This window comes from Carcharhinus amblyrhynchos, chromosome 2 (genome assembly GCF_965287045.1).
Source record: "Carcharhinus amblyrhynchos chromosome 2, sCarAmb.v2.hapA, whole genome shotgun sequence".
Taxonomy (NCBI): Eukaryota; Metazoa; Chordata; class Chondrichthyes; order Carcharhiniformes; family Carcharhinidae; genus Carcharhinus; species Carcharhinus amblyrhynchos.
Window position 1 is genome coordinate 25,807,609 of NC_137325.1, and position 27,925 is coordinate 25,835,533.

At 40.7% G+C, this 27,925-nt stretch overlaps 1 protein-coding gene across 1 annotated transcript in view; it reads right to left on the reverse strand.

The window, feature by feature from the left end:
- osbpl10b (oxysterol binding protein-like 10b) overlaps positions 1-27,925 on the reverse strand; it is a 211,152-nt gene that overhangs the window by 123,958 nt on the left and 59,269 nt on the right. The window contains exons 3-4 of the mRNA XM_080203623.1: positions 20,547-20,626; positions 13,019-13,213 (exon numbers count right to left, since the gene is read on the reverse strand). Of these exons, the coding sequence (XP_080059749.1) occupies positions 13,019-13,213; positions 20,547-20,626 (275 nt within the window). The remainder of the gene's footprint in view (positions 1-13,018; positions 13,214-20,546; positions 20,627-27,925) is intronic.

Sequence of the window (27,925 nt, forward strand, 5' to 3'; positions counted from 1 at the left end):
GACCCTCATTATTTTATAGACCTCTATAAGATCACCCCTCGGTCTTCTATGCTCCAAACAAAAAAAGTCCCAGTCTTTTCAGACTCTCCTTATAACTCAAACCTTCAAGTCCCAGTAGCATCCTAGTAAATCTTTTCTGCACTCCTAATTTAATAATATCCTTTCTACAATACAGTGACCAGAACTAAACACAGTATTTCAAATGTGGCCTTACCAACGTCTTGTACAACTTCAACAAGACATCCTAACTCCTGTATTCAACGTTCTGACCAATGAAACCAAGCATGTCAAATGCCTTCTTCACCACTCTATCCACCTGTGATTCCACTTTCAAGAAGCTATGAACATGTACCCCTAGATCTCTTTGTTCTGTAACTCTCCCCAACGCCCTACCATTAACTGAGTAAGTCCTGCCCTGGTTCAATCTACCAAAATGCATCACCTCGCATTTATCTAAATCAAACTTCATCTGCCATTCATCAGCCCACTGGCCCAATTGATCAAAATCCCGTTGCAATCAGAGATAACTTTCTTCACTGTCCACTATGCCACCAATCTTGGTGTCATCTGCAAACTTACTAACTTTGCCTCCTGTATTTTCATCCAAATCATTAATATAAATGACAAATAACTGTGGACCCAGCACTAATCCCTGAGGCACACCGCTGGTCACAGGCCTCCAGCTTCAGAAAAAGCCCTCTGCCACCACCGTCTGGCTCTGTCAAGAAGCCAATTTTGTATCCCTTTTGATAGATCACCCTGGATCCCGTACCTTGCTGCTGGTTCTCCCCAGCCTTCTAATATTCAACATGTGAGGACCCACGATGTTTTATTTTTTATCTTCTTAGGATAATCTCAGTGTTTTGAGACAAATTCTGACTCATCACCAAATTCTCTGTGTAATGTCTTAACTACGTTAGGGTGATTTTGGGGCCCTTCATTTTAATTTTACTATAATAATGCTGATGACACCAAGATTGGTGTAACGGCAAATTGCGCGGAGGGTGTGGAGAGTCTGCAGAAGGATCTAGATAGGCTGGGCGAATGGGCCAGGAAATGGCAAATGGAATTTAATGTTGGCAAGTGCGAGGTGGTCCACTTTGGTAGGAATAATGGTAGGATTATTACTTACGGGGCGAAAAACTGCAGCATGCGACGGTGCAGAGGGACCTCGGGGTCCTTGTGCATGAGTCGCAAAAACCCAGCCTGCAGGTGCAGCAGGTGGTCAAGAAGGCTAATGGGATGCTGGCCTTCATAGCGAGGGGGATTGAATATAAAAGTAGGGAGGTCTTGCTGCAGCTGTATAGGGCATTGGTGAGGCCGCAGCTGGAGTACTGTGTGCAGTTTTGGGCGCCATACTTACGCAAGGATATTTTGGCCTTGGAGGGAGTGCAGAGGAGGTTTACTAGGCTGAAGCCGGAGTTGAGGGGTTTGAGCTAAGAGGAGAGGCTGAATAAACTAGGCTTGTACTCGTTAGAGTTTAGAAGAATGAGGGGAGATCTCATTGAGATGTATAAGATGATGAATGGGATGGATAGGATAGAGGTGGAGAGACTCTTCCCACTCAGAAAGGACAGTAGGACTAGGGGGCACAGCCTCAAGATAAAGGGGGGGCGGTTTAGAACGGAGTTGAGGAGGAACTTCTTCACTCAAAGGGTGGTGAATCTTTGGAATTCTCTGCCCGTTGAGGTGGTGGAGGCTGCCTCGCTAAATATTTTTAAGACACGGGTTGATGGGTTTTTGATAAGCGAGGGGATTAAGGGTTATGGGGAGAGGGCGGGAATGTGGAACTGAGACACGACAGATCAGCCATGATCTTACTGAATGGCGGGGCAGGCTCGAAGGGCTGGATGGCTTACTCCTGCTCCTATTTCTTATGTTCTTATGTAATTACCTTAATCTAGTCTACTTATTAAGTGCCATACAGTGAGAATTCACAATGTGCCTGGAACAAAATATGCAACAGTATTATAAACTGCAAAAGTATTGTAAACTATATAACCACAAATTAACCAAGTATAAGGTTAAACTGTATTTTTAATATATGTGTATTGTGCACCATGGCCAACTTCATTCTGAATGCAGCATGCTGGAAACAGTGGTAAACAGGCCAAATTCTTTAAACACAACGGAGCATAGAAAGGCAGCTTCTGTTACCTGTTTTTGGATACACAAAAACAATACAGGCCTGCTATTTAAGGGAGTAAATTCATTCATGGGTAGCTAGGCTGGAGCAGTCTCTCATGCTGATAAAGGAGGCTCAGGTTCCAGCAAAAGAATGATTCCTTTTGCCAATTAAAAAAAAAATCACAGATGTTAATAACGGCCTTGGACACTAATAATGATATGCGTTCGATTTCCTACGTAAAGGGGAAGGAACCTACATGGGCAATAAGTTAAATGATCTCCTATTCCTGTTGACAGGTGGAATGTTATTGGCTAAGTTAATAATGTCGAATATTGTGATTGAATCCTCCAGTCTGATTGATAAGGCTAGACAGGATATTGAAATATTCCAAATAATATAATAATTTTACCTTACAATAATAGCTCAGAGGATTGTCAACCCTCACTGACGGTCTCTCTCTCCTGATGCATGCATTAGCAAATAAATCCCTTTTTGTTCTTTAACTATATACTGTCTTTCACAGTCTACATATTGATTGAGCGAGGTTCAACAAGTACACAGCACCCCAGGGGAACACCACGTTCAGAAAATTCCTCTCACAAAAGAGTTGTGGTTTTATTTTAAAAAAAGAAAAATGTGGTTTGTGCACGTAGATTCAAAGTAACATACAAGAGATATCCTTAGCACAGAACAGAAAATAAAACAAACCAAGACAAAGCCTGTGAAACACCCAATGACCTCATGATCAAGTCATGTGATATGCTTTTAAAGCAATCACACAACCAATTAAATATATAATAATGATTGTTCAGAGCTACGATACACTCATCCAACTGTTTCGTTGATTGTCTGACTCCTGGTTTCAAATTTGTAGTTTTCAACTAGTTCTCTAGTGGCATATGGCTTAACATGGAAACATACACAGAAACATAGAAAATAAGACCTTCGAGTCTGCTCTACTGTTCATTATAATCATGGCTGATCTTGAAACTCAATAGCCCAATCGCACCTCGACCTTACACCAGCACCACCCCCTCCGCCCAAATATCCTTTGATTCCCTTCACTTCAAGTGCTATATCTAACTGCCTCTCAAAAACATTCAATGTTTTAGCCTCAACTACTTTCTGTGGTAACAAATTCCATAGGTTGACCACTCGGTGAAGAAACTTGTCATCTCTGTCCTAAACAATCTATTTTGTATTCCAAGTGGGACCTTAGAATACAATTCTAAGATTGTGACCTCTGGTTCTGGACACCATGTTCAGCCCTGTTAGAATTTTATAGGTTTCTGAGATTCCCCTCATTCTTCTGAACTCCAGCCAATACAATTCTAACTAACCCTATCTCCTTATACATAAATCCTATCATCCCAGGAATCAGTCTGGTAAACCTTCTCTGCACTCCGTCTAGAGCAAAAGCATTCTTCCTCAGATAAGGAGATCAAAACTGCACACGATATTCCAGGTGTGGCCTCAACAAGGTCCGGTATAATGTCATCAAGACATTCCTGCTTCTGTACTCGAACCTTCTCACTACAAAGGCAACATAACATTTGGCTGCACCTGCACGCTCATTTTCAGTGACTGGGGTATGAGAATGCCCAGATCTTGTTGCATATTTCCCTCTCCTAATTTACGGCCATTGAGATAGTAATCTGCCTTCCCATTTTTGCTAACAAAATGAATAATCTCACATCTGCCAATCATTTATCCATACACTCAACAAGGTTCTCTGCATCCTCTTCACAGCTCACTCTTCCACCCAACCTTGTGTCATCTGCAAATTTGGAAATATTACATTTAATTCCCTCACATATATAGTGAATAGCTGAGGAGCAGCATTGATCCCTGCAGTACTCAACTAGTCATTTCCTGCCATTTGGAAAAAGACCCATTTATTCTGACTGTTTCCTTTCTGCCAACCAGTTTTCTATTTATCTCAATACACTACTCCCAATCCCAAGCCCTTTAAGTTTATATACTAATTTCTTTTGTACATTAAGTCTTCTGAAAATCTAAATAAACCACATCCACTGGCTCTCCCTCATTAACTAATGGTTATATCCTTGAAGAATTCCAGTAGATTTATCAAGCATAATTTTCCTTTTATAAATCCATGTTGACTCTGTCCAATCCTGTCATGGTTTTCCAAGTGCTTTGCTATGAAATCTTTGATAATAGATCCTAGAATTTTCCTCACATCGGGCTTACTGGTCCATAAGTCCCTGTTTTATCTCGATCTCCTTTCTAAATAGTGCATCTATTGGGACTATTCAAGAGTCTATAGAACTTCGGAAGACCACCAATGGATCCATTATTTCATGGCAATTTCCTCAAGTACTCTGGGACATCATTAATCAGTCCCTGGAAATTTATCAGCATTCAATCCCATAGCTAGAACACCAATTCTCTACTAATACTGATCTCCTTCAGTTCTTCCAAATTAATGATGGCCATTTTGAATAGCACATCATAGGTGGGATTTTACCACCTCGTCGAACCCTGGATCGGCATGGCAAACTGGGAAAATAAGATGCGGGGCTAAAAATCTGATTTGTGCCCTGTGCAAAACAGGTTGGTATCTTCCTGGTCCCTTTTTAAGGGCACAAATTAGCATCAGATTGACTGGATTTCTGTAAGATTGGAGAGTTAGGCATGCATTCTTTGTAGGGTAGGGCAGGGGGAGATTATGTCAGAGGTTCGCCAAGGGACCCATTAGGAGGGTCCTGATGCCAGCGACTCTTGAGCGTGCCGATTGGCTGGGTGGGTGGGTGGAAATGACCTCCCGGTTCACCAGCGAATCAGGATATCCTAGCAAAATAGAGCCTGAACATGCAGAAGCTGGTTCCACCAGCTCATTAGGACTCCCCCTGTTCAAAAAAGTGACAGCATCGAAAAGACCAGCATGGAGCACTCATATTCTCTCCCCATATGACACCTTAATATTTTGGGGAAAAATTCTGCCCTTTATGTCTTACTGATGGCAAGATGTGTTTGCATGCTGTACCATGTCAATTATTATTGGGTCAATTATTATTTTCTGGCACTCAAGAAACAGCCTCATTGAATCTTAACCTCTTTCCCTTCACCCTCAAATTCCACAAGCTTATTATTAGTTCTTAAAAATACATCCATTCTTTCAATGTATGAAATGTTCAAGCCTTCCAATCTATCCCACAGTCATAACAAAACTGTTCATTTTTCAAATTCAACAGTGACACATACACTACATTGTGGTTCTTGTAATAGTGATACAGATTGTACTGATATTCCCTTTTGTCCACAAGCACCATTTTTGTCTTATGAATTTATACTCTCTAGATTTTTGCATCCATAAATATTTACAAGATGGTATATAGAATTTTTTAAATAGGAAATGCTGGTAAACTGAGCATTTCATGTTTTTTCTGGTTTGTCAGCATTGGTTTAATTCAGAACTGGTTGTATTCACTCCCTTAGAATGTACCATATGGCAGCACAGACACTTCAGGATTTTGGACATTTGCACCTGGATTGATAAGAGCATTATGTGGTGTGCTATTTTTGACATATATGTATATTTCTTACATGCACTCCTGTGGTGCCTACTTCTGTTCTAGTCACACATCACATTGGCTTGCACCCAAGTGTCAACAGATTGTGCAACTGTCGTGACTTTCAGAACAGAGTTTGATTTTTGTCTTCAAGTGATGTTTATATACAGACTTACAGTAAGTGTCTTTGGAAATCAGAAACATTGGGAAAATTTAGCATCTCCTCACTATATTCCTGAGATTAGCTAACCCAGCACAATGCAGGCATTGAAACTGGTCTGAATGGGAAGCGTCACAACACACAACATTAGCCACTGAATCATAAGGAATGCCTCATAGAAATGCACCACTTAGATGCCAAGAAGCACACAATAATGACTCAGCATAAGGACACCACAGTAAATTTTAAAAGCTTGCCTTGCTGGAGGAAGCTTTCCCCACTGGCAACAAAAATGGGAAATTGGGCTCTGTTTTTAAAATTTTAAGCACTTTACATCCAAACTTCTAGTTTATAAGGCTTATGGGCAAGACTCGCCAATGGCTGTAACAAATCATAGAAGTTACGCTCATCATCTTTTTCTTTCCCTTACAGGAGGTAACCACAACCAGATCTGGCAATTGATTAATGCATGTAAATAGTGGTTTGCTCGATAATGCAAGTTTTAATTTCAAAACAATGTTTTATGAAAGTAAACTAGTAGAGTTAACAATGGGGACCCAGTCGATGTAGTATATTTGGATTTTCAGAAAGCATTTGACAAAGTCCCGCATGAGAGATTATCGTGCAAGATTAAAGCGCATGGGACTGGGGGAAGTACATTGAGATGGATAGAAAATTGGCTGGGAGAGAGGAAACAAAGAGTAGGAATTAATGGGTGATTTTCAAATTGGCAGGCAGTAACTAGCAGGGTGCTGGGACCTCAGCTATTCACAATATATATTAATGATTTGGGTAAGGTAACAAAATGTAACATCTCAAAGTTTGCTGATGATACTAAATTGGGTGGGAGGGCGAACTGTGATGAGGATGCAGAGATCCTTCAACATGATCTGGACAGGTTGGATGAGTGGGCAAATCAATGGCAGATGCAGTATAATTTGGATAAACGTGAGGTTATTCACTTTGAAAGCAAAGACAAGGTGGCAGATTACTACCTGAATGCCTGTAAATTGGGAGGGGACAGTGTGCAGCAGGACCTCGGTGTCCTTGTGCAACAGTCACTGAACATAAGCATGCAGTTGCAGCAGGCGGTAAAGACTGCAAATGGTACACTGATTTCCATTGCCAGAAGTTTTGAGTACTGGAGCAGGGATATGCTGTTGCAATTATACAGGGCCTTGGTAGGGTCATCCTAGAGTATGGTGTGCAGTTTTGGTCTCGTTTTCTGAGCAAAGATGTTCTTGCTCTTGACATAGTGCAGCGAAGGTTTACCAGGCTGATTTCAGGGACGGCATGACTGATGTAAGAGAAGAGATTGACTAGGTTAGGATTGTTTTCGCTGGAATTCAGATGAATGAGAGGGGGAAATCTCATAGGGACTTACAAAATTCTAACAGGGTAGATTCAAGGAGGATGCTCCCGATGGTGGAGAATCCAGAACCGGGGGTCACAGGATGGAGGCGAGGAGACGTTTCTTCACCCAAAGAGTGGTCAGCCTGTGGAATTCATTACCATAGGAGGTAGGTGATGCCAAAACATTGAATGTATTCAACAGGCGGCTAGATATAGCACTGGGGGCAAATGGGATCAAAGATTATCAGGAAAAAACAGGATTAGGCTATTGAGTTGGATGATTAGTCATGGTCGTAACAAATGGCAGAGCAGGCACGAAGTGCCAAATGGCCTCCTCCTTCTCTTATTTTCTATGTTTCAATGAAAGGAAAAATACTTGGAAAATGGTTCAAAACCAATCACAAACTGTCAGTTTAGCTTCAGTGATGGAACCTCGAGAAGTAGGCTCATCACTTGAAGCTGCAGTTCTTTTCACTTGGCTCTAAATAATAATGCCCTAAGTGGATATTGCCGGGTTAAGTAGCAAGGAAACTCATCACTACACAAGTTGGTGACAGTAACAAAAACAAATGGAAGACTTGTATTTCTATAACACTTTTCACAACCACTATTTCAAAGCATTTTACAGCCATTTAAATACTTTTGAAGTGTGGTTCTGTAGTGTAATGAAGTAAAAGCAGTTGCTTATTGCCTTCCTGTCAATGACAAAACCACAAACCCAAAAGGTTATCTGCCGTTTGACCACTGCAATTGTATTTTTAACGATTTGTGTTCTGAATAGATCCGCTACAAAAAAGACGTTTAACGTGGGTAAATCTCGAGCTTGTTTAATATCAGAAACACAGTCAAGTTATTAAAATTGCAAGTGACTACAGACAGATTACTAAAGTCTCACAGCATAACAAATCTCCGTTCTAGCAAAGAGCAGATTACAATTACTTATTTCAGCTTCACAAACTATTTCAAAAATAGTTAAGTTTGCTTATTAGTCACAAGTAAGAGCCATTTAAAGTGTTGCCTTGGTGGACAATCAGAATCAGCAAATTTAGTAATACAAATTTCATGCCCAAATGATCAAAAACATAATAAAAAAACTTAATGGTCAGAATTTTACTGCCCCACCCATCACAGGAATCAGAGTGGGCCGCCCTGTACCATGAAAAGGTCCACTGACCTCTGGCGGAATTTTATGGTTTTGGGACGAATGAGGCCGTAAAATCCCACCCAATGTGTCTAAAAATTGCTGCAAAGAGACATGCTAAAGCTTTTCATCTTTGCTCATCAGGATAAATACAAGAATGTCAAACTTCAAAGGCAGCAACCATTCATATTTCATGAGAAAGAGGTGATTGCTTGGCAAGTCAGCTCTGGCCATGAAGAATGCCCCACTTCTCCAGCTTCTACCCTAAACACGTTAAAGAAGCCAACCCCTATGGACAAGCCCTCCGTACACACAGGATCTGCTCAGATGAGGAGGATCGCAACCAACACTGAAAGATGCCCTTATAAGAATAGGATATGGCGCTCGACTCATCGATCGACAGTTCCGACGCACCACAACGAAAAACCGCAGCGATCTCCTCCGAAGACAAAACACAGGACACGGTGTCCAGTACTTCCCTGGAGCGGAGAAGCTGCGACATCTTCTCCGGAGACTTCAACATGTCATCGATGAAGATGAACATCTCGCCAAGGCCATCCCCGCACCCCCACTTCTTACCTTCAAACAACTGCACAACCTCAAACAGACTATTGTTCGCAGCAAACTACCCAGCCTTCAGGAGAACAGTGAGCACAACACCACACAACCCTGCCACAGCAACCTCTGCAAGAAATGCCAGATCATCCACACGGATGCCACCATCTCACGTGAAAACACCATCCACCAGGTACACCAGTACATATTCTTGCAACTCGGCCAACGTTGTCTATCTGATACGCTGCAGAAAAGGATGTCCCAAGGCATGGTACACTGGGGAGATCATGCAGACACTACAACAACGAATGAATGAACACCGCTCAACAATCACCAGGTAAGACTGTTCCCTTCCTGTTGGCAAACACTTCAGCCGTCACAGGCATTCGGCCTCTGATCTTTGGGTAAACGTTCTCCAAGGCAGCCTTCGCGACATACGACAGCACAGAGTTGCTGAGCAGAAACTGATAGCCAAGTTCCACACATGAGGACAGCCTCAACCGGGACCTTGAGTTAATGTCACACTATCTGTAACCCCCATGATTTGACTGGGCTTGCAACATCTCACTTACTTCCTGTCTGGAGACAATACACATCTCTTTAACCTATGCTTAATGCTATCTCCACTCACATTGTCTGCACCTTTAAGACTTGATTAGCTGTAAAGACTCACATTCTAATCAGTATTCTGTAAACAGTGTGTGCCTTTACATGCTCTGTTTGCAATTAGAACTCCCACTCACCTGATGAAGGGGCAAACCCTGAGAACTAGCGGTGTTTGCTATCAAATAAACCTATTGGACTTTAACCTGGTGTTGTAAGACTTCTTACTGTGTTTACCCCAGTCCAATGCCGGCATCTCCACATCATATTTTGAATGCGTCAACGGAAAACAGAGAAAGCACTCCATTTGGAAAAAATGAAGAAAGTAAATTAAAAAACTCAGCAGGTCTGGCACCATCTGTATAAAGAGAAAGTCACCTTCAAAACCGCTCCATACCTGAATTTTTACAGCATCCTGTCTTTATTTTAAAATTTCAGCATCCACAGTATTTTGCTTTCATTTCTGCTATAAAGCGGAAGTTGATTTCCACCCCCCCTCAAGAATTAACATCGAAACACCCAAAAAAAAAGTATCATCTTACAACACAATCTGTAAAAAAGTGTGAGAGAAGTGCTATGGCCTGCGCTTCAGCAACTTCTGGTGGTTAAATACAAAATAAATCCCAAAATAAAATGACACTCATTCTAAAATCAACATGTAACAAATTTATTTATCTAACTAGTGAACAAATTAACTGTTAACAAAACAAGTAAATCCCTAACTATCAATTATTCCCGAATAAAACAAAATTCTAGTGCTATGCTGTTCCAATAAATACATTTCCCATTCGTTAAAAGTAGAATTTAGTCACTCTCTAAATTACAACAAAGTTTTCTCTCTTCTGGAATATTCTGGGCCCTCTGTTGATTCTTCTGTCTCAAACTCCTTTCTTCTTTGGTACCTTTGCTATCTAGCTGGTGCTTTGTCTACGATATAAATGAAGCTATGAAAGCCAGAGATTCTCTCTCTGAGCTGTGATCGCTGATAGATGGCAGTTACTCTCTCTTCTTGTCCCATTGTCCCCCTTCTTTTTTTTTACCCATGATGATATATCAACATTCCCCACAACAAGATTGGTCCTAGGTTGTCAAAACCATCAGATCTAAATTTAATAGATTCTTGGTATCTAACTGCTTATTCAAATTGACTGGCTAAATTCAAAAAGATTCAAAAGCTTGTTGTCTTGGTAAAAACTGCAAATGGCCTTTCAATACAAACGTTTCAGTTTGGGTCTCTCTAGTTACTTACAATTTTAAAAAATTCTTTTAAGCACAGAAAATGTGCCACCTTTTAAAAGGAACCATGCAATATTTCACCCCTAGCATTTTACAAATTTAAAAACACCAATCTACAATTACTTTGCTCAACTTCGCAACACTATTCAGAATACGATCTACTCCCCTTATTAAAATGTCATATCTTCCTGTGAATTCAGTTTTTCTGATAATACAAACTTTTCAGCACTGGGGTCTCATTAAATTTACAGGATTAAATATGTTTCAAATTTTCCAGTGTGCTAAAATTAATTTGAATCAGTAGCAGTAATTTTGATTTAAAGGCTGATATCTACAAATTTCACAGTGCCTTTAGTACAGTCACATTCAGTGACAATATGTAGTTCAAATGCATGATTTTTCACAAACTGCGATATTTGCTACACCAGTTTCAACTGGAGCTGGTTAAACTGTGGTCAAATTGTAGGTAACAATTCAAACTTCCTTTGCCCCAAACTCTTGTTTGCCAGTCACAAAACTGCACCTAATTTGATATCACTACTCAATGCTGGACAATTGTTCAAAGTTGAAATTTGCTTAACTTGTATGAGAACGATTAGATCACATTTATTTAAAACTATGTTCAATTATTCACTTTGACAAGAGACGAGTACAGGCAAGTATAGTGTAGGCTCTGAAACCACTTAACCAAGCATTATTTTACATATGAATGGTAGATTTTCCAAATCCTCATTTCAATCTAAGTACCTAGCCTACAGGGAACACAGATTGGAAAATTACAGAACAGATTAGCTACCATTTTCCATGTGTACACATTGTATCAGTGTTGACTGTTGGCATGGACACAGAAAATTTACTCTTTAATCACTCACTGGATGTGACCATCACAAGCAAGGTCAGTATTTGTTGCCTATCCCTAATAGTCCTTGGGGAAATGATGGTGAGCTGCCACCTTGAATTATTTAGTTCATGTTGTGTTGAGCCACTTACAGTGCTGTTTGGGAAGAATGTCCAAGATTTTCACTCTGACAGTGAAGGGCTGACACCATAGTTCCAAGTCAGGATGGTATGCGACCTGGAGTGGATCTTGCAGGTGGTGGTGTTCCTACATCCCTACTGCACATATTCAACTTGGTGGTAGAGGTGATGGATTTGAAGGTGTTTAAGGAACATTAGTAAGTTGCTGCAGTGCAACCTACAAAATGGTGTATACTGCTACTGTATACTAGTGGAGAAAATTAATGCTAAGGTGGTGAATAGGATTCAATTAAGCAGCCTACTTTGTCCCAGATGATGTTAAGCATCTTGCGTGTTGTTGAGATTACACTCATCCAGGCAAGCGTACAGTATCCAAGACCAATCCTGACTTGTGCTTTGGAGATGGTGGACAGCTTTTAAGGAGTCAAGGGGTGAGCATTAGAAGCAGTTCAGAGCATGTTTACTAAACTAATACCAAGAATGGGCAGGTCATCGTATGAGGAAAGATAGGGTAAACTAGGATTGCAATCACTGGAGTTTAGAAGAGTAAGAGGGGACTTGATTGAAACATACAAGATCCTGTGGGGTGTTGACAGGGTTGATATGAAGAAGATGTTCCTCTTATGAGAAAATCTAGAACACTTAGGGATTGTTTAAACTTAAGGCATTCTTTTTCCTCAGAGGATAAGGTGGAAACAAAGTCTTTGAAGTTTTCAAGGCAGGGATGGATAGATTCTTTATAAACAAAGTGGTGAAATGTTACTGGGGACAGACAGGAAGTTACAATTAGATCAGCCATGATCTTACTGAATGCCCAAATGGCCTACTCCTGCTCCAAGTTCATATGTTGTACATACTTAATGTAAAAGTCCAGTCTCTGATCTGCTCTTGTAGTCAGTTATTTATATGACTACTCCAGTTCAGTTTCGGATCAATGGTAACAGCCAAGGTGATGGTGGGGGATGCAATGATGAAATGTCAAGAGGAGATGGGGAGATTCCCTCGTTGAAGATGGTCACTGTCTAGCACTTGAGAGATGAACACCATTGATACCTGCCACTCATCAGCCCAAACCTGAATGCTGTCAATGTCCTGTTGCTTCAGTGTATGTGTTATGAATGGTACTGAACATCGTGCATATCTGACATTAATACTGGAGGGAAGATCATTGATGAAGCAGCTGAAGATGGTTGGGCCTACAGCAGCCTTCAATAAAAAGCTGCAGAGATGTTCTAAGGCTCTGATAAAATGCAAAGCTCTTCCATCCAATGATCTATTAGTTACAGCAAATATCCTAATCATCACTATTCTAAATTAGTTTTTAAACTTACCTCTTTAACATCTAAAAGGCGCCCCGGACACTGATTCTTGGCACGTCGGGCAGTTGCAGGAGACTTGTGATGGGTAATAGTGACAATTCCTGGCCCACTGTGCATCAGGTGCTTCTGGTTTCCAGGAAGTGGTGGGTTTGAAACCCCAGGGGGAAGTAAAGACAAACTTCTAGCTCTTATTGAAGATGGAGTAGTCTAAAATGAATAAGAAAAAATTTAGAAGTGTAAACAATTTCTTTAGTCCAGACCCAATTTGATTTAATCAAATCAAGAACCTTACCACACAAAATACTACAAAAAACTGCCAGAGCAAAAACAGCACAGGTTAAATACAGAGTGAAACATCCTTTACATTGCCCCATTAAACACTCCAAGGGCAGACGCAACATGGGTCAGTTAGAATAACACAATCTCCACCCTCAAAGTTTGGGAATGGCAGTTTTGGGTACTGTTATCTAATTTCTGAACAATTGGCTAAATGGCACCAAGTTCAACCAAGTAGAAACTTTATTACCAGGAAAGAGAGGTGGTTTATAAGGCTGGAAAAGTTATCAACACTTGGAGGAAATACCACACACAGGAGGATATGTTTACCAATGGATCTTCAGAAGACAGCACAGACCTTAAACAGCAGGAATTGGCTATAAGATAGTGGTTAAACTGACTATGGCTTCAATTCCACTTTACTCTCCACTCCCCATAAACTTCAACTCCATTGTCTATCAGAATCTACCTAACTCGGCCTGAATACATTCAATGATCCAATCTTGATTGCTTTCTAACAAAGTGAATTCCACACACTAACAACCTTGTGAGAGAAAAAAATTCTTAGTTTTAACAAGAACACCTATTATTCTTAAACTGTGGCTTCTGGTTCTACTCTTCCCTACAACAGGGAACATCTTCCCAGTACCTACCCAATAAGTTCTCTCAAATATTTCAAGTAGAATATATAGCAACAAATATTTGTATCATCAAAACTGGACAGGGCAATTTTTCAGGCTGCATGCTCTGCTTCATCCCCTGGAATGCATATCAGGAAGTCAAAACTGAAATCTATGATGGATAACCACAACTTGTGTGCTGTTTCATCAACATCAGCTCCCAGTAATCACAGCTCTGTGGATCAGAAATTAGGCATGATGTGGAGGTGCCGTTGGACTGGGGTAAACACAGTAAGAAGTCTGTGCTGTGCTGTTATATGCTCTGTCTGTGGCCAGAACTCTTCGTTCACCTGAAGAGGGAAACCTCGAAAGCTTGCGAGTTTACTATCAAATAAATTGGCTGGACTTAAACCTGGTGTTGTCAGACTTCTTACTCAGAAATTAGGTCCAGTTTTCTGGAGATCTGGGTTTTAATTTTGAAGCTTCAGAAGGTGCAGAGAAGGACAAGAAAGGAGATACCTAAATATAGGTCCTTTGGCTGCAACGATAGGATAAGTGAATTATGGTTATTCACCTTGACTCAGGAGAGTATGTTTAACAACAATGAGATGTAGTAAACTTGATCCCAAGAGCATGGGGCTTAGCCGACTTGTAGCACTGCCACTAATTGTAGGGCAAAGAAGGGTGGGGTCTGTCACACTTGTACGACTGGAGGTCATTTCAGAAATATGAGCACAATTTGTAAATATATTTAAACAAAGAATGCACTTTTAATTGGAGATACACGAGGGATGGTAGTAATGTTGAGGAACCAACGCAGGTCGGCAAGGACAAGAATGATGGGTGAACAGGGCTTAATGTGAGATAAAGTTCAAGCAGCAAAGCTTAGTTATAATGTGAGGAAAACATTGGGTTAGCTATAAGTGATGAACGCATGAGGTGGAAATCAAGGTAGGCAAATTGCTTGTGAAGGAGGACGTAGACTCAAGCTAAGCTAGACTTCCAACCAAAAGATGAGGTTCTGAATCATCTGATTCAACCAGATGAAACTGCTGATGAGGGGGGGGAAATTAATCAATATCATCAATACAAAATTAGTGCCATCAGTACAAAGTTTGTGTCAGAAGCTAAAACAATGGCTTCGTTACTCCCAATGTTTCAATAACAGAAACTGAAGGTCATCAAAAACAAACATTGGACAAGCATCTGACAGCACAGTAGCAGAGGAGGAATTGTGATAATGAAGAGTTACAGCAGTATTTTTTTTTTACATACATGCAGTTGAATGATTTTATCAAGAAGAAGCATACAGATGCAGAACACAAAGGCAAAATATTGATCCTGGGACTTCTGACAGCAAATGCGGGGGGAGGGAAAGAAAAGCCATTTAAGGAAGTGCTCTGGATGTGACTCTACAGGGTAGAGTTGAACAGCAAGGGTAATCCCATCAAGTTCTACAATAAATGGATTGCAGGATCATCGTGTGGTTGACTGCTAAAGCCTACATGGAGTTTAAGGAGCACAAGGAATGGACCTCGTCATGGATTAAAGCTGTGACGTGGCTAAAAAATGACTGGAGAGAATGAGAGTTGAAGATGGGCATAGAGAATGCTATTGCAGAGGTCAGGACGGGTATTTTGGATATGAACTAATTCAAAGTCACATATTGCTATATGTATTATTTTAACACTCGCATTTTAAGTATCAAAGAAATTCATGAAGATACCACACTAGTGATAAGCACTATACTGGAGTGTGCACCAAACTATAAAGGAACATGGAAGTCAGAAGTCACTCCCAATTACGGTTAAAATGTGTTGTAAAAGACAAAATGTGATGAACTGTTTAATAGTTATTTACTGGCACTTTTGCAGCACCTGCATGAACTACTGTCTCTGCTGAGGGGAAGAGGCAGTGCCTCAAGACATGCTTGATATAAAAGACTGTGACCTTGTGACAAGTGCAACTGCAACAACTGCCGAAGCACCACCCTGCTGAGCATCATGTCAAAGTATTTACTAATGTTGACTTGGCTGAACACATCTGTCCTGAATCTCAGTGTAGTTTCATAACAGGGAAGATCCACAATGACATGACATTCTCAGTCTAGCAATGTTAAGAGAAGTGCCATGAACAAAGGAGACCACTACATACTGATCTAAAAGGTGTGTTCAACCACCAAGCAGAGGCAGCTATTTAAACTGAAGAAAACTGGCTGCAGTGGAATCACATTCAGTGTGATCTCCTCTTTCCATGACTTCACGATCAGTTAGCTCAGCTATGACGGTGCAACATCTCAACCCTTTGACATCCACAGTGGGGTCAAAGCAGGGTTTTGTTCTGGTGTTCACAAATTCTGGCATATTTCTGTCTCTGCTGCTAACATATGCCTTTAATTCACACAGAGGGTGTCTACTTAAGTACCAGGAAAGCTATTCAATCTTGCTGAGATCCCAGACAAAAGTGCACCACAGTGAGTGAAAGGTCAAAGCTCCAAACAATTAGGGGGTGCTAAGAGGAGAAAGGTAGAGAAGGAAGTAGAATGGGAAGAGGAAGTGGGTAAGAGTACAGATGGATACAAGGTGGTGATCTGAGATGGATTCTGTGATTGACAATGGGACCTGAGAAATCAAGTAAGTGGCAAGGTCGTGGAAGTATCCATAATAGATTGGAATTTTACATATGAGGGAGATTTTCAGTGAAATTGGGAAGCCACTGGAGCTGGTGAAGAGACAGCTTAACAGAGTTTAGGAGGAGATCAAAATAACTGAGGATGAGAAGTCACATGCTGCAGCAGCCAAGGGAAGAGAGTGAAACTTGTGAAGGTGCTTGACGAGCAGGATTGTGAGGATTCTGAGAGGTGAAAAGGGATGGATTAAGAGGAGATACTCACAAAGAACAAATGGTGCCAAAGGAGTACAGACATAAACGAAGGTGTGATTTAGTGGTAAGGGCAACACAGCTGGCCTAGACCAGCATACAGGTGAAGCTATAGTCAAAGGCAGGGCATGGCTTCATTGAATGTCGACCACCAAATTTCTGTCAAGATCATGAAATAAATACCACCGTTCACAATAAGCTCATGGATGGCAAGGGGCTTCTGTTCACAAGTGAATGGACATTCTGGAGTGGGGTGGTGATAATTGACATGCTGGTAAACTTCAGAGGTCAGCACTGGGAGGGGTGAATAGTTCAGGAAGGACGGTGGTAAGATTGTGTCTTAAGAGGGCATAATGGATAGATGGGTGCGAGACTGAGTTAGTGGATAGTTAATATTGTTTCAACTAAAGAGACTGTACCAAGTGCCTCGATGGCCCCTCACAGAGGATGCCAAGAGAAACAAGTGCAGGCTCATTCAAGAGAGAGTGAATCCTGGGAAAACAGAAGGTGCAGGAAGTTTAAAAAAAGTGCTAAAGGGTGACAGACTACCCAAAGGGGTTGGAAAGGAAGAACATACAATGACAGAGCAGCTTTGGAGATTAAGCAACAATAGGGAAGAGTGACAGCCAAATTCACATGTTAATTGATACATGGAAAGTTAATTTACACAGACATGGTTACCTAGCAAGATTGGGTTAGAAAAGCAGGTGGAAATGTTCAGTAAGTCATGCAGCATTGTGGAGAAAGTTAGGCAGCAGCTGAGGAGAAAGTTAGTATTTCAGATTAGGATACAATATCCTATTTGTCATTAGATGTATCCAGTTAATGAAGTCAGGAAGGAAGAAACTAACAGGAAGTCCAAAGTTAAAGTGACGGGTCCTATGCTGGGATAAAGTTCATATATGCATGTAGGACAGAATCAGTTTGGAAAATAAATAAGCTGAAGGCAAGATTGGAGGATAGCTGTGGAAGAAAATAAGTCCAAAAACTATTTCAAGGATAGAGGGCGCACTGTCTAAAGTATTCCTGCAGGAATGAAATGTTAGGAAGTGTGTGAAATAGATCAGTAGACAAAAGAGTGACGATATTGGAAGTCAGAACCAAAAACAGCACAGAATTGTATTTCAGCCCAGGAGAACACATTTCTAGTCAGGAACCACACAATAGCAAAAAATATAGTTGAGAAACCAATAGTTCAGCAGCTGAGTTTTATATTGTAATCACATAGCATTGTGAAATTTGGAAGCCAAATTTAAATAAAGATTCAGCACTTACTGATGAAAAAGACTTGGATGATCATGGGATGAAGAATGCTTCAAGGTAACTTTAAACTTAGAATGAGGGCTACAGCGCATGTGCCTATTACAAAATGGAGTCTAGCCAACAGAAAGCAGCATTTTGTAAATAGTTGTCACCACCACAAGGGAAATTCGGGATGAGCAATAACACTGAACTGCCAGAGATGGTCACAACCCAAGGACGAATAGAGTGTCTTTGTTTAAGATTTCAACTTTGATATAACACTCAAGTATTTATTTTGTTACATTAAGTTTTAACACTGAAAATAATTGGCAAGCAATACACACACACACACACACACACACACACACACACACACACACACACACACACACACACACACACGAGGGGTGGGTTAAAGACAAGGGGATTCCGCAGGGCTGAAAATCAAGACATTTGACCAATCTGGAGAAAACTAAGCAGGCCACCATGACAAACTCAGACTGTCTCAACAAAACCAAGATATCTGGTCACCTACCTTGATCTTTCAATAAAATGTAGATAACATTATGACTTTTAAATAATGTTTTCAACTGCAAGTAGATATTTCATGATACTAAGGGCAATTACACTATTATGTTTACAAAAGTTTATTCAGCAGACAGGATTTCAAAGCCTACAGGGAAACGAGAAGAATGGAACCCAAGGAAAACAACAGGATGCGAAAACAAGCAACACTGCGGGATAGCAGAAACCATTTTCACACCTAACTATTGCAAAAGATTGGAATTGTCACAATTCCAGACTTTAACTGACTCGAAGAAAAGCTTTTGAAGTCAAGTTACCAGCACCTAAAGACCTGAAAACAAGGTTTCCAAATATTGCACTCTTTCACGCAAGCACAGAAGATGCAGCAGCTGTCCTTTTACATCCCTTCTATTCACCATCCAAAGCCCCAAGCATTCCTTCCAGGTGAAACAGCAATTTCAATTTAGTATTGCGTATTCACTACACACAAATGTGGTCCATTCTCCATTCGAGAGCCTACGTGCAAATTGGCGATTTCTGCAAGGTGATCACCCATTCAATCCCCAAGCAAGATCCTGTGCTTCCAGTCACTTGTCATTTTAACTTTCCATTTCCTTCTCATGCTGACATTTCTTTACTCAGCCTCTGCAATATTCAATGCAATCTTGAGGAAAAGCATTGGATCTTAATGATTCTGCAGCCTTCAGATTCAACATGAGATTCAATAACTCCAGGCCACTGTTTCTGCCTCCATTTTGTTTCTTGTCAGAGTCACCTGGATAACAAAGGATCATCCAGACTCAAAACATTACCTCAATTCTCTCTCCAGAGATGCTGTCAGACCTGCTGAGATTTTCCACCATTTTCCATTTTTGTTTAATTTCTTTACTTGTCCTATTCCTCCTCCACCCACACACTGCAAATCCTCTTATTGATTTTGCTTAAGCTTTCCCATTGGGAATACTCTTGTACCTTGCTTTTATCAGCAACAAAGAGAGCTGATAAAGCAGCACAGGAGGCACACAGCATCCATCTGTCAGAACTTTGTCCACAAAAATGTATAGTCCAAGGGTTTCTGCCACATTTAAACAGCCAGATGAGAGAATCCCTCAGTTTTCTCCTTAATCCCATATCTTACAAAGCCAACCCATTTCACACAATGGAAGCAAAAGTCCATGGTACTTTGTTACAAATTTCCACCTCAACACCAAAAACATAAAATTACCCTGATGGTGAAAATGAAAAATGTTGCTCCTAAAATAACATCCATCTCATCAGATGCAAATTACAGAAATGCTATTCAAAAAGTCTGAACTATCTTTGATTAATACCACCAAATGTTGCTGGTCAACAGCTTTTCCGTTCTAGAATGTCATGGATTTTTTGCATCCTGCACAACAATGATTATTATTCATGGTTACATAACCTGGTCATTCATTACATTTTCCTGACTTACCAATTACTGGTTGATGATAATATGATGCTGGATACAATATTGGACTATCAAGGTGAACCACTTAATAAATTTTGGAACAGGCAAGACAGAAATTAAGTGGAAACACTGAATATAAAAAAGTTCAAATATTCAACTAAAATTAGTATCTTCACATGTAAATTGTCCTTTAAGATTTTGAAATAATGCAAAAGTTCAGGTTTTTAAATAGATCATGTAATTTAACCTCCCCCACCCCCAACAGTACACCTTTCAACAGCTATGAGCCAACAAAATTAGCACTAGATTGAAAATACACCCAAGCTGTAATGTGCACTTGGCTAGTCACGTGCTTGATTATTCAATTTTTAACCTTCAAAAAATTACCAAGGTACATTACTCATTTTTTTTTGAGTTGGGTTTATTTTCCTTCAGAACTTTATTTAGATATCAAACATTTTATACAACAGGAATATTACAGCTTTAAATACTAGTAATTTTCACTTCATTTTACAATGTTCCATTGAAGTATACTGCCTGGTACTTAAATTCAGTAACTCTTTACCTTGGCATTATTTTCTGTGTGGTGCCTGGCAGAGGCCTGAAGCTGGTTCACCCAGTATAATCTCTCTTTAGCATCCCCTGCTGCAGTATAAAAAGTAGACATACATTTTAATACAAAACAGACATACAACCCTGTTTTCAAAGCAAACTAGTAACAACAAAATAGCATATTTATTCTCAGTAATCTCAGTCAGCATGGCAGTTAGCACTGCTGCCTCACAGCACCAGGGACCTGGGTTCAATTCCAGTCTCAGGTCACTGTCTGTGTGGAGTTTGCACATTCTCCCCGCGTCTATATGGGTTTCCTCCGGGTGTTTTGGTTTCCTTCCACAGTCCAAAAACATGCAAATTAGGTTGACTGACCATGGTCAATTGCCCCTTAGTGTCAGGGGGTCTAGCAGGAAAAGTGTGGGATTATGGGGTTAGGGCCTGAGTGGAATTTTGTCGGCGCTGGCTCAATGGGCCAAATGATCCCCTTCTGCACTGTAGGGATTCTATGAAGACTAAACATCATAAGGACCTATTGATTCTCCACGTAAATTTAGAACTGAAGCACCAAAAAGCAACAAAGGAGATCTCATGCAGTATGATTTGGTTTTCAAACATAGCAGAAGAATATGCAATGAATAAGGGATCAACTATTTGGTACAATGGCACTCATCACTAGCACATACAGGATATAATTAGATGACAATAACCCAATTTTTTTACTACCATTATTCAGTTTGGTAAATTATTAAAGACTTTGATCATTTACAAATATCAAACGTCAATATTTGAACATCTGCTTTCAGCCTACTTTCTTGGTATATGTTACGATAATTGTATAGTGTATATTACTTCATTATTTAGTATCTAAACATACTCGTATGTTGAAAAACGTTATGCTTTGTCTCCTTTCTAGAACATAAAACTTTTTTCTGATTCAATACAAAACAAAATGTGTACAACTTTAAAATGTTAACTTTGTTTCTCTCTCTCCATAAATGGCGCATTACCTGCCGAGTATTATCCCAGATGAGTATTCAACACATTCCAATGACATTCTTCTGTCTGGGCTTTACAGTAAGAGCTTTAGTGCTTTAAATAGATCAGTACTTCTGTCACAATAGTTCCAAATGTGAGGGTGACAGATGAATTCATCCTCAAAAGCCCCCAAAACACCAATGGAAATTTCAATTTGAGGCAACCAGAAGGAGAAAGAAAAAATCGACTCCATACATGGGAGACATGTATTCTGAGGACCTGCTACGCCAATCGCAGATTCAGTCTCACTCATACTCACAGCTTCAGCTCCCCAGTTACAAGTCTCCTCTTTCTCATTCTTGCTGTTCCTCAAGAGACAATTTCTGTGATTGGAGGAGCAGTAAGGGAATGTGATTGGATAAGCTGAAGGAGTTATCCTATCTGGTCCTACAGTCACCATGCAGGAGACTTCAATGAGCCCACAGCAACCATCACACAGCTTTGTGGAGCTGTTGAGTGTGGCTAGTACCCATATGTGCCAAACTGCAGTATGCTCCCAAAACTGATGGTATCTGGTGCTCAGCGCTGTCAGGGAGGATGTGCCAGGACAGTGATTGGCGAAGAGGGACAACAGCACACAGCTGTTGAATAAATAGATGGGGGGGGTTGGGGGGGGTGACAATGTGCACACATGGCTGTGAATCTGAAGAAATAAAACCTAATATTTTGTCCAAGAACATACTTGGAATTCAATCAATTCATTTGTTGAAGCCAAAGTTTCAATTGGAAACCCCCAGTTCATCATCTACTAAAGTTGAATCATTCAATCTCAAACTGTCAGTTCAGATTCTTCCATGATCCTAAATCTGACTCAATTTCCTAAAACTGTATTTACAAAATGGATTATTCAACTTCCTGACAACAGTGCCATAACAATATTATGAAGAAGTCTCAAGAACATGTATCTATATGAAAAATTGAGCCAAGTTAATGTTCCTTTAGTCCACCCAATCTGCCTCATTACAATAATTATGAGGTGCATTAGCTTAGAAAAAGAAATACTGAAATGTGAAGGATTAAGAAATCAAACTGGTCACTATGATGGTGCTGCAGACTAAATGTGTATATATTCTCATATTTGCACAGTTGGACCTCAGGAAGACATGTTTGTCAACCGTCATTTTCAACAGGAAGTCTTGAAAGAAAGGAAACTTGAAATTGGCAGAACAAAATCAAATATGTGCTAATTGCTTGCAATTAATTTTTTTAATGGGACTGCAGATGCCAGGCACATTCCCAATAGGTTACTCTGTGCCAAATAGTTAGAATTTTTATTTTGGAATTACTATGGGAGATTTATTTATAATAAGTAAACAAAAACATCTTCCAAAGTCAAAGATTTGTGTATACACAATATTTGTTATTTGTGCTATTTACCTAAAGAAAACACTTACAAAATTCAACAAATACTGAAGGTAATGTTGCTTCTTGACTGCGTCACCTAATAATGGAGTTTAGATAGTAAAATATGCCTGGAGAAAATCTGAGTCCACCAAAAAGTTACTTTAACCCTGCAGCGTACAAACATTCATCCATTATTTCCAGCAACCTGAATACTATTGTATCCTTCTTTTCTGGCTTGCTATCTTAAGTGCTTTACAATAAAGAGGCATTTACCACTGCTGAAAGTCTATTTTGAAGTTTCCACATAATATGCCCAAGTTTCCATATGCTATTTTCACTCATCATATGTTTAAATAGTATCAAATATCTTACAACCTCTTATGCATTAGATTTAATTTTCTAGTTAATTGCACAATCAAACCAAATCCTTTTGCTGCTACATTTACTTAACAAATTTCTTGAACAGTTTAAAATTTGGATAGTACATCACAATTTAATTTATTTCATTCCCATTGTGTTGGTGTGGAAGTGCATTCAATAAATAAACCTTAGCACATAATGCTGTGAACTGGAGGAATGCTGCGAAGACAGCCAAATACAATCAAGACATTATACAGAAAAGTGATATTACATGATATAAGCAATTTGAGACATGTATTAGTATTGTTTCTTGCCCACTACACAAGGACTGGCGAACTGTAATGGATCCAAACAGTCTGGCAGGCAGGAATTGATGCATTTGCTGCAACTGCGTCAGTACACGGCGCCGACAACTGCCCAACTCCGGGCACAATTCTACAACTCATTTGCTTATCCTGGACCACAATATCTTCACCTTCAACAGCCAGTTCTTCATCCAGACACATGGAACAGCCACAGCGAATAAATTCGCACCTCAATACGCTAACATCTTCATGCACAGGTTTGAACAAGTGCAATCAAAAGAATGCACTAACAAATCGGGTCCAGATAAAGGCTAGCATAAAGACACCATCTGAATACACGTAGCATTGAAGACAACGTGAATGAGTTGATGGCACAAATCAGTACAAATGGGTATGATCTAGTGGCCATTACAGAAACGTGGTTGCAGGGTGACCAGGACTGGGAACTGAATATCCAGGGGTACCAGACATTTCGGAAGGATAGACAGGAAGGAAAAGGAGGTGGAGTAGCTCTTAATTAAAGATAACATCAGGGCGGTAATGAGACACAATATAGGCTCTAAGGAGCAAAAGGTGGAATTGTTGTGGGTGGAGATAAGGAATACTGGGGAAGAAAGTCACTGGTGGTGTGGTCTTTAGGCCCCCAAACAATAACTTTGAGGTGGGGCGGGCTATAAACAAGCAAATAATGGATGTGTGCAAAAACAAAACAGCAATATTCATGGGGGATTTTAACCTGCATATTGATTGGTTGACTCAAGTCGGACGCGGTGGACTTAAGAGTTCTTAGAATGCTGTCGGGATAGTTTCCTCAAACAGTATGTTACAGAACCTATGAGACAGCAAATTATCTTGGATCGGGTCCTGTGTAATGAGACAGGTAAAATTAAACATCTTCTTGTGAGGGATCCTCTTGGAATGAGTGATCACAGTGTGGTTGAACTTCTAATACAAATGGAGGGTGAGAGAGGAGGGTCCCAAACCAGTGTCCTCTGCTTGAACAGAGGGGAGTACGATAGGATGAGGGTGGAATTGGCTAATGTAGACTGGGAGCACAGACTAGTTGGTAGGACAGCTGAGCAACAGTGGAGGATTTTTAAGTACTCAGCAAAAATATATTCCAGTGATAAAGAAGGAATGTAAGAAAAGGGATAACCAGCTGTGGATAACTAAGGAGATAAAAGGAGAGTATTAAATTAAAAACCGATGCGTACAGAGTGGCCAAAACTAGTGGGGAATTAAAAGGTTGGGAAAGCTTTAAAAAAACACCAAAGAACAACTAAAGAAAGTGATAAAGGAAGGAAAGATAGATTATGAAACTAAACTAGCACAAAACATAAAAACTGATAGTAAAAGTTTTTACAAATATATAAAAAGGAAAAAAAGAGTGGCTAAAGTAAATGTTGGACTCTTAGAAGACGAGAAGGGGGATTTAATAATGGGAAACGAGGAAATGGCCGAGGTCTTAAACAAGTTTTTTGTGTTGGTCTTCACGGTAGAGGACACAAATAGCTTACCGAAAATTGACAGTCGTGGGACTGTAGGGGGCGAGGTCCTCAAAACGATTACTGCTACTAAAGAGGTAGTGCTTGGTAGGCTAATGGGACTAAAGGTAAACAAGTACCAGGGCCCAGATGTAATGCATCCCAGGGTACTGAAAGAAATGGCAGAAGTAATAGCAGATAAATTGATAGTAATTTATCAAAATTCGCTGGACTCTGGAGAAGTGCCTGCTGATTGGAAAACAGCTAATGTGACACCACTGTTTAAAAAAGGAGGTAGACAAAAGACGGGTAACTACAGGCCGGTTAGCTTAACATCCGTAGTTGGGAAAATGCTGGAATCCATCATTAAAGAAGAAATAGCAGGACACCTAGAAAAGAATGGTTTGATCAAGCAGCCGCAGCATGGATTCATGAAGGGAAAGTCGTGTTTGACGAATTTACTGGATTTTTAAGAAGATGTAACGAGTGTGGTTGACAGAGGGGAACCGGCAGATGTGGTGTTTTTAGATTTCCAGAAGGCGTTTGATAAGGTGCCTCACAATAAGCTGCTGCAGAAGATTAAGGTACACGGAATTGGGGGTAAAGTGTTAGCGTGGATTGAGGATTGGCTATCTAACAGGAAGCAGACAGTTGGAATAAATGGGTGCTTTTCTAGTTGGCAGTTGGTGACTAGTGGCATGCCGCAGGGATTGGTGCTGGGGCCTCAACTGTTTACCATATACATAGGCGATCTGGAGGAGACGACCAAGTAGAGGGTAACAAAGTTTGCTGATGACACAAAGATGAGTGGGAAAGCGAATTGTGTGGAGGATGTGGAAAGTCTGCAGAGAGAGATTTGGATAGGCTGAGTGAGTGGGTGAGGATCTGGCAGATGGAGTATAACGTTGGCAAGTGTGAGGTTATCCACTTTGGAAGGAATAATAGTAAAATGGACTATTATTTAAATGGTGAAAAATTACAACATGCTACTGTGCAGAGGGACCTGGGGGTCCTTGTACAAAAATCGCAAAAGCTCAGTTTGCAGGTGATCAAGAAGGCAAATGGAATGTTGGCCTTTATCGTGAGGGGGATGAAGTATAAAAGCAGGGAGGTCTTGCTGCAATTGTACAAGGTACGGGTGAGGCCACAACTAGAGTACTGTGTGCAATATTGGTCCCCTTATTTGCGAAAGGATATATTGGCCTGAGTACAGAGAAGGTTCACCAGGTTGATACTGGAGATGAGGGAGTTATCTTATGAGGACAGATTGAGTAGATTGGGCCTGTACTCATTGAAGTTTAGAAGACTGAGGAGGGATCTTAGAGACAAATAAGATAATGAAGGGGCTAGACAGGATAGAGGCAGAGAGATTCTTTTCACTTAGAAAGGAAACAAGAACTAGACGACACAGCCTCAAAATAAGGGGGAGTCAGTTTAGAACAGAGTTGAGGAGGAACTCCTTCTCTCAGAGGGTAGTGAATCTTTGGAATTCTCTGCCCATTGAAGCAGTGGAGGCTACCTCGTTGAATATGTTCAAGTCAGGTAGATAGATTTCTGATCAATAAGGGAATTAAGGGTTATGGGGAACAGGCAGGCAAGTGGAATCTAAACCACTATCAGATCAGCCATGATCTTATTGAATGGCAGGACAGGCTCGAGAGACTAGATGGCCTACTCCTGCTCCTATTTCTTGTGTTCTTACGTTCTTATACATCAATGACATTTTCTTCCTCTGGACCCTCAGCGAACAATCACTGAAACAATTACATGACGACATCAACAAGTTCCACCCCATCGTCAGACTCGTCATGGATTACTTTCCAGAATCAGCTGCATTAATGGACACATGCATCTCCATAAAGGACTGTCACCTCAGCTCTTCACTGTACTGCAAGCCCACGAATAATCTCATTACGCTCCACTTCTCCAGCTTCCACCCTAAACACATTAAAGAAGCCATCCTCTGCAGACAAGCCCTATACACACACACAGGATCTGCTCAGATGAGAAGCAACGCAACAGACACCTCCAGACGCTGAAAGATATCCTCGTAAAAACAGGACATAGTGCTCAACTCATCAAATCAACAGTTCCAACATCCCAAAGCTAAAAACCACACCGACCTCCTCAGAAGACAAACATGGGACATGGCTGACAGAGTACCCTTTGTCATCTAGTACTTCCCTGGAGCGGAGAAGTTACGACATCTTCTTCAGAGCCTTCACCATGAAGACAAACGTCTCGCCAAGGCCGTCCCCACACCCCACTGCCTGTGCTCAAACAACTACGCAACCTAAAACAGACCATTGTTCACAGCCAGCTACCCAGCTTTCAGGGGAATAGTGGCCACGACACCACATAACCTTGCTACGCCAACTTCTGTAAGACATGCCGGATAATCGATACAGATGCCATCTCCCATGATAACACATCTACCAGGTACACAGTACGTACTCTTGTGAATTGGCCAATGTTGTCTACCTGATAAGCTGCAGGAAAGGATGTCCCGAGGTATGGTATATTGGTGAGACCATGCAGATGCTACAACAATGAATGAACATAGCTCAACAATCACCAAGCAGGAGTGTTCTCTTCCTGTTGGGGAACATTTCAGCAGTCGCAGGCATTCAGCCTCTGATCCTGGGGTAAGTGTTCTCCAAGGTGGCGTTCAAGACATTTGACAACGCTGAATTGCTGAGCAGAAACCGATAGCCAAGTTCTGCACACGAGGACGGCCTTAACCGGGATCTTGGGTTCATGTCACAATACCTGTGACCATTTGGCCTGGGCTTGCAAAATCTGCCTAACCGTCCTAGCTTGAGACAAATCACACCTCTTCAACCCATGCCTAACCCTCTCTC